Source organism: Trachemys scripta, chromosome 1 (assembly GCF_013100865.1).
Source record: "Trachemys scripta elegans isolate TJP31775 chromosome 1, CAS_Tse_1.0, whole genome shotgun sequence".
NCBI classification, from domain to species: Eukaryota; Metazoa; Chordata; order Testudines; family Emydidae; genus Trachemys; species Trachemys scripta.
Window position 1 is genome coordinate 224,611,855 of NC_048298.1, and position 7,834 is coordinate 224,619,688.

The 7,834-nt window shown below is 46.1% G+C and overlaps 1 protein-coding gene across 1 annotated transcript; it reads left to right on the plus strand.

The window, feature by feature from the left end:
* Positions 1 to 288: 288 nt before the first annotated feature.
* On the plus strand, positions 289 to 6,200 carry SLC25A6 (solute carrier family 25 member 6; the record flags this gene model as incomplete). Its single annotated transcript, XM_034757653.1, is given in 4 exon segments — positions 289 to 525; positions 2,055 to 2,541; positions 3,469 to 3,609; positions 4,106 to 6,200. Coding segments are annotated over 4 exon segments (1,023 nt in total), but the record flags the coding sequence as incomplete, so codon positions are not given.
* Positions 6,201 to 7,834: the final 1,634 nt, after the last annotated feature.

Below are 7,834 nucleotides of genomic sequence, written 5' to 3' on the forward strand. Positions count from 1 at the left end.
GAGGGGAGCGGGCAGGACGCGGCAGCCAGGCCGGGAAGCTGCGCTCTAGGCGCCAGGGCGGTGCTGCATTAGGGCGGGAGTGGGCGGGGCCGGTGTCTGCCAAGACCTGCCTGTCACCAGCCTCAGCCCCAGGCCGGGGAGCGCGCGCGCGGCGGGGCGAGGCAGGGCTTGCGCCGTCAGGTTGAAACAGACACGTCACAGCGAGCGCGCGACGCGGCCGGAAGCGGGGGCCCGAGCGGAACTGCAGGGCGGCCCCGCCTCTCTGCAGCCGGGTGTCCAATGGCGCAGCGGGGGCGGGCCCGGCGGGCTCGGGCGTTTAGCGCATGCGCGGAGACAATCCTGCCCTTTTTTTTTGGTCTGTGCGTGGCTGCTGCGGCGGTTTTTTTCCCCAGCGGCTCCCGGCTCAGCACGAACATGGCGGACCAGGCCCTCTCCTTCGCCAAGGACTTCCTGGCGGGCGGCGTGGCCGCGGCCATCAGCAAAACCGCAGTGGCGCCCATCGAGCGGGTCAAGCTGTTGCTCCAGGTCAGCGGCGCGCGGGAGCTTGAGGGAGGGCGTGTGGCCGGGGCTGAGGCGGGAGAGAGGGGGGCAGCGGCGCGTGACCTCTCGTCACACAGCGCGCGTGCACTAAGGGGCGCAAGGCGCTGGGCCCGCTGTAGACCCAGCGCGCCCGTCTCGCGCCTTTGCCGCCGCAGCAGCAACAACAACAACGGGCTTGGGAGCTCGTTCGCTCCAGCCAGGACTAGTAGCCGGTTACTAGAGCGGGTGGAGGTCACGTGGAGGGAGGGCGCGCGGAGGAGCGGAAGCCAGTTCTTCCGCTATGCGACGCGCTTGGAGGAGGGGCCTGGCGCGCGAGGAAGGCGCGTGGGGCGGGGTTGGGGGGGTGCATGTGTGGAGGCGGCTCGCTGCGTCCCACTCCCAGCGAACTGCTGGCGCCTGCTCGCTGGGGCTGAGGCGGCCACTCCTGGCCTCTTGTGAGTCACGTGACGGCGGGTGGCGCCAGACGTTTGTTCGGTGGGTGGGAGTTCGGCAGCTGGCGGCGGGCTCCTCCCCTGCCCCGTATGTCGTCGGAGCCCTGGCGGCGCGTGGCCTGGCCGGGCCCCCGTCGCCATGGACACTCCTCCCGGGGGCCGCTGCGGGCGCGCGCCCTTAGCTCCCGCGCGCTGTCTGGGGGGAGCGAGTCCAATGGCCGTTTGCGGGACCGGTGACCTCGGCGCGTCCCTACCGGCCGCTCGCCGCGCGCTGCGGTGTTTGCCGGGCGACGGCCTCTGGGGGTCGGGTCTGGCTTCGTTGGGATCCAGGGCCCCAGCCTGGGGCCGATCGCTTCGTCCCGGTTCCTCCGCCCCCGGCCGGGTCAACAACGCCGGCCCGAGGCACCGGGAAATTAGCGATGGGGCCATAGAGCTCCCCGGAGACTGACACGGGGCGGCGGCGGCTCCCTTTATTCGAAGTTAGTCGCTTATGTTAAATGTGTCAACTAAAATCTCATCTCGAACATTTGATTTTCAACACTGTGAGATCACCGCCCAGCTGCGAGTTTCCCCAGGTATCTGTCCGCCAGCCTAGGCAGGCGCGGATCTGTGATGGCAAATAAACAAGTAGAAAATTCTAAACCTTGGACCTAGGCCCAACCATTTTTCTGACGGAGTTCACCTTTTAAGTTTTTCTTTATGAACGTAAATAAGTCACATCCTCTTTAATTACTGAGTTGTGTTGACCTGGAGGGACTTCCAGTGTGGTGTACAAGCAGAAAGCTTTTATTATAATTGTACTAATAAATAGAAAATTCTATCCATAGTCTCCAGTTATGAAAGAATTTCTGATTTCTAGATATTTACAAACACTTTTGAAAATGTACAGTAAAGTTGGCTTGTGATGGATTCAATAAATGATCTTTGGACCAGTCATTCAAACTTAGTGATGACCCTTACTTCTGTTCTAGCATGAGTATGGATAAACAGTTTGAACTACTAATATTGATTTGCACATGTAGTGTTTATTGGATATGTGATCAAAATAATAAATGTATTAAATTTTTTTTTTTTTTTTTACAGGTACAACATGCAAGTAAACAAATTGCTGCTGACAAACAGTACAAGGGTATCATTGATTGCGTAGTGCGTATCCCAAAGGAGCAAGGAATGCTGTCCTTTTGGCGTGGAAATTTGGCAAATGTCATCAGATATTTCCCCACTCAGGCTCTCAATTTTGCTTTCAAGGATAAGTATAAGCAGGTGTTCTTAGGAGGAGTGGACAAGCACACTCAATTTTGGAGGTATTTTGCTGGTAACCTGGCCTCTGGTGGTGCAGCTGGTGCCACTTCTCTCTGCTTCGTCTATCCCTTGGATTTTGCAAGAACCCGTTTGGCTGCTGATGTTGGAAAAGCTGGTGCTGACAGAGAATTCAGAGGTCTGGGGGACTGTCTAGTCAAAATTACCAAGTCTGATGGTCTGCGTGGCTTATATCAAGGGTTCAATGTGTCTGTGCAGGGTATCATCATCTATAGAGCTGCCTACTTTGGAATCTATGATACAGCAAAAGGTAACTTTTATAAGGGGACCTGGAAAGTTGCACAGGCAACCTTAATTTGGGACATTTCCTAACTTTTGAGTGCTTGACTGCAATATGAAAGCTTTAATGTAACTTTTTGTATATAATTTCATTCTGTGCTATTGCTTTGGAGATGTATACAAGTCTGTGATAATTTGTTATTTTATTGGAGCCATTAGTATCAGCCTGCTTCTAGTTATTGGCGCCACTACTTGTTTTATTGTTAGTCAAACTACCTTCCAGCATTAAAGACCTAAGTGTAGAATCTTGCTATCCTGTCAATGTTTAGTACAATACTAGAGAAAATACTGTTTACATCTTTTAAAAATGTAGAATGCTATTTGTGGATTGACAAAGTATTTGTGGACTACATATGGTGATAGAGCAGCTTACCACACTTTTAGCAGAAACAGGTTCCAATAATGGGATAGAGTAGCTTCAGTTTTTTTGACTTGATGGATAACTGAGGCATATCGCTGCTATCACAGTAATATAGGTTATATTTCACTTAAACAAGTTAGTGTTTTTTATGGGCTACTTCAGCAAACTTTACTCTAAAGGCTATGAATATTTGACCTCCCCTTCTACTTTTCAGTCTCAAAAGTTTCCAAGATATTCTAAAAACAACATATTTCAAATCCTTGGGTGATTCATTGATAAAAATACTTTCTCTAATCAGCTATAAAAACAAAAGCACTTTACCGTTAATTTAAATTTCTGAAACAGAATATTAACGATCTTTGGAAGAGAGATGTAAGTGTGGTCATGGTGCAACATTTCATGCATTGCCATCCTTATAGTAGACTGAGTTTCTTTCTCTTGTAAAACTTTGAATGACAGCTCCTTTTGTAAAATGTGAGAGTTTGAGGAGGGAGTGGGTATAAAACTAGAAGTTATGTTATGGTGTCTTTATTGCAGGCATGCTCCCAGATCCCAGAAACACTCACATTGTGATAAGCTGGATGATTGCACAAACAGTGACTTCTGTGGCTGGTGTTGTCTCCTATCCTTTTGATACAGTGCGGCGTCGAATGATGATGCAGTCAGGACGTAAAGGAGGTATGGTCTTGATATTTATTAGTCTAAAACTTTTGTTCTGCAGTTTAGCAATGGTAATGATACTTGCCAGTGCTTTTGACTTAGTGCAAAAGCTGGTAACTTCAGTTTATTTTTTGAGCAGTATTTAATTTTCTTAGAACAAATCCATCAACACATTTTATCTAGTGTGAAACTGATTGTCTTACGCAATGATTGTCATAAGGATTTAAAATCACAAGACTAGCTTTTAGGGAACTAGTACTTCATAATATTTACAAATGAGTTTGGTACTTGTATTGAGGATGCTGTTTTTATGTAGGGCAGTGTTTGATCTTTATGTAGTATGGGTAATTGGCAAATAGGTAACGCCACATGGACAATTACAGCTTCATGATCATTTACTGTCTGTTAGGTTTTAATAAAATTGAAGTTTTCCCATTATAACCTTAAGTTGCAGTTAAGAAAAATACTGAAGCAAATAATCTAAATGGGGGGGGGGAATTTCATTTCTCCACAGCTGACATCATGTACTCCGGAACAATTGACTGTTGGAAGAAGATCGCAAGGGATGAAGGAGGAAAAGCTTTTTTCAAGGGTGCATGGTCCAACGTTCTCCGAGGCATGGGTGGTGCTTTTGTGCTCGTGCTGTACGATGAATTAAAGAAAGTAATTTAAAAACAGCCTAACTAGAATTGGTAACCAAGTTGAGCAGATCATGTAGAATAACTTTACCATTATGGACCATTGACCTTCAAGAAATTCCTGTGTTGTCTTATTTATCGGGGCCAGATCACGTTGGTAGATGGGGCTAGAAACTTACCGAGGGAACTGATCCATTTCAAGATTGCCTTTTTTTGCAGACACTGAAACTGACAGTTCAGCATACTGAATTTTCTGTATCAGTGGCAGTAGTTCTGGGTCTACAGAAGCAGTTTGCGCAAAGAAAGTTGTGGTTTTTTTTTCTATATTTGCCCTCCGATCATTCTCTAGTTTCCTATCTAATATGACCATAAAACTGTTTGCGTATTTGTTTAACAAATCATGTCTATTCCACTTGTACTTAAGCACTCTGTACCATTTTGCACAGCTGAACCTTTAGCAAGTATGTTCTTTTAAATTGGGGCATTTTGCTGTAAAACAATAAATATACTTATTCTGTTGAAACTAATCATATTGAAGCTTTGGCTCTCCTGGGGAACTCTTGCAAACATCTTTTCATAAGAACATTCCAGTTTCACCTTATACTTTCACTGCTTGAACCAGCACATTACAACCTGGTACATTCATATTATCTCTCTAAACAGGGTTAGGTCTGGTAAATGGTTGGCTGGGACATTTCCATGGAAGATATAGGTACTGTACACAATGGTGTCATGAAGTGGCAAACTTCCATCATTCATTCAATTCTCTGTGCTTAATATAAAGAGTATACTGTGCTACTGGAGGTGGCTTTTTGGATGAGTTTGTCTTGGCTTGAGTCTCAGCTACCTGGTCCCTAGTGTAAAGTCATTTCTGTTGTAGCAGCTTAAAAGTCCCAAACAGGGATTTAAATTCCATTCTGCTAGTAAATCACTACTGCAGTGTGATCTCAAACTGTGCTCTAATTTTGACTGTTTCATATATACATTGCATGTTGTAAATGATTGCAAAAGGTGCAAGGTAGCTAAGAATCAAGCCCTAAAAAATAAAAGACAAGGGAGTATTAGTTTTTTATGTGTTTGTTTTTAAATAACCAAGTTTTTCACCAAGACCTAAATATGTGTTAAGTTGAGTGACCTGTCCACATTTCACTGTAAAGGCATTACTGTTCCCGGTAAGCAATGACTGCTTGAAAACACTTATGTATGTTCATAGTATCTGGTATCGCCCTTGGATTAGTTTTGATCAATGAATGCTTCAGAGGAGGGTGAAACTTAAATTGAGCTTAAATTTGTTTTGGGATAACATTTGTAGGGGAGGGAGACACTTGATTTCCATAGTAATCTAAAGGACTGTGTAGTTTAGAATACTTGAAGTGGAAAGGCTATAAAAGAACTGTAACAGGCAGACTTAATTTCCTTGGTGGAGGAGCTGTGTATGGCCAGCATAAGCCATCTGTACTTTTAATCACCTCCTATTGCTGTAATGGTTCAGCCCCTATAAAACACTCTACAGCACAGAAGTAATTTAGATCATTCGTTCCCCTTGTCATCCAGGCTGTACCTTCTCTGCTTAGCCCTGTGCTAGGTGCAGCAAAGAATCTGTCCACAGATCTCTAGTCTTGTCATTCACACAACAAGTTTTTGTTTTTCTCAGTACAGTATAAATAACTTTTTGGGGGAAAGCTGTGTTTTCTGCATTAACGGCATGGTTTACTAGTCAATTATATTTGTCCAAATACACCAAAGGCAATTTGTGCATTATTACTGATGGTGTAACTTACATGTGTAACAAGCAAAATAGAACCTGCATGATCTTCATTATTGGGGACAATAGTGTGTGAGGAGTAAAGACCCTATATAGCTGTCAATCCCAAGTTGAGTTGGCAGTTGTGGAAGGCAAATACTCCTTTTCGTAATTGGCAGCATCGATATAATAAAGATAAACATGGAAACCTCTTTTTGTTCCTCTTACTGAGAAAAGTCATAACAATAAAAAAGTATCAGCTCTAAAAGGGGTTGACCTTTTACATTTTTATGATGTACAGAGGCGTGATGTATTCCTCTCCCCCCCCCCCCCCCCCCAAAAAAAAAAACCTGCTTTGTGAAGTAGAGAACATAGGAGGGAAACAGGAAAAAGAAAATAACATCCCCCACCTCCAAAAGCCTCAACCATTTCCCCCCTTCACAAATAGAAAAATATGTTGTGGTATGGTGTGAGGTCTTTTAAGACACAGGCGCACTCCTCCAATGGGAAAAGGTTGGGAACCATTAATATAACCCAGGAGTGGGCAATAATTTTCACAGGGGGGGTGGGCACTCCATGAATTTTGATATGTCCTCGGGCCACACATTTCTACTATGTTAATGGAAGAGGTTCAGGTCTGGGAGGGAGTTTGGGTGCAGGAGGGGGTTCTGACCTGGGGTTGGGGTTTGGGAGGAGGTGTGAAGTGAAGGCTCTGGCTGGGAGGTGCTTATACAGGTGGCTTCCGGCTGGCAGTGCAGCAGGGCTTAGGCAGGTTTCCTGCAGGCTGTGGCCCCACGCTGCTCCCGGAAGTGGCTGGCTGCTGGCACCATGGTGCATCTCTGCGTGACCCTTGGTGGGAGGGGGGCAGCAGGTCTCCATGTGCTGCTGGTGCCTGCAAGCATTGGCCCCGCAACTCCCATTAGCTGGTTTCCAGCTAATGGAAGCTGTGTGGATGAGGTGGGGGCAGTATACGGAGCCTCCTCCCACCTCCCCCGCCAGAGGCACACAGAGCCATGCCAGCAGCAGCCGGCCGCTTCCATGAGTGGCATGGGGCCACAGCAGCCAGTCAGCCTGCCTGAGCACCCCACTGCACCACGGGACTTTTAGCGGCCTGAAGGTCACGAGGATGCAGCCAAAGAGCCTGGTGGGCTGGACAGAAATGTTAGATGGGCCAGATTTGTCCCGTGGGCCGTATTTTGACCACCCCTGGTATCACCTATAGTATAACCCTGGGCACTAGGCGCTCAGGCCACTTGGTCTATGATTTAGCTAATAATATTTCCTCTTGAGGCTTGAGGTTCACAGACATTTGTCAGAGTTAAAGCTGGATTTCTTCCATTACCAGTTAGCCATTGATTTTAAGGTTTTTATGTAATGTAATCACATTCCTTAGATACATGGTACATCTTCCAGTAACAAACATGATTAACTCCTGTAGATATTACTGCTAGCAAGTATGTTGGTTCTTATCTTGAACATACTTAATGGTGTTATTTCTCCTACTAGTTTGTGCAGAGCTGGCAGCTCCTGTGGTGTTGGTTTCTCAGTTCAAGCTGCTGTTTCAGATGTCAAGACTTTTTAACTGCTTTAATAAGTAAACAGGATCCATCCTAGTTGCCTCCATTAGGGGCCATTGGTAATGAAGGTGGAGAGAATACAAAAGGTACACTACGTAATTGTCAGCACTCCACAGTAAGAAAAGACCAAAATCTGCTGCTAGCACTGGAGCAGCCACTGTGATTGGTATGGTATTGAAATGTTTATATATTATATATTTTTATGTATTATATATATACTCAAACTAGAGGAGGGGACCCAGTTTTTAAGGGAGTGTTGATGGAACTTGCATCTGCTTCATCTC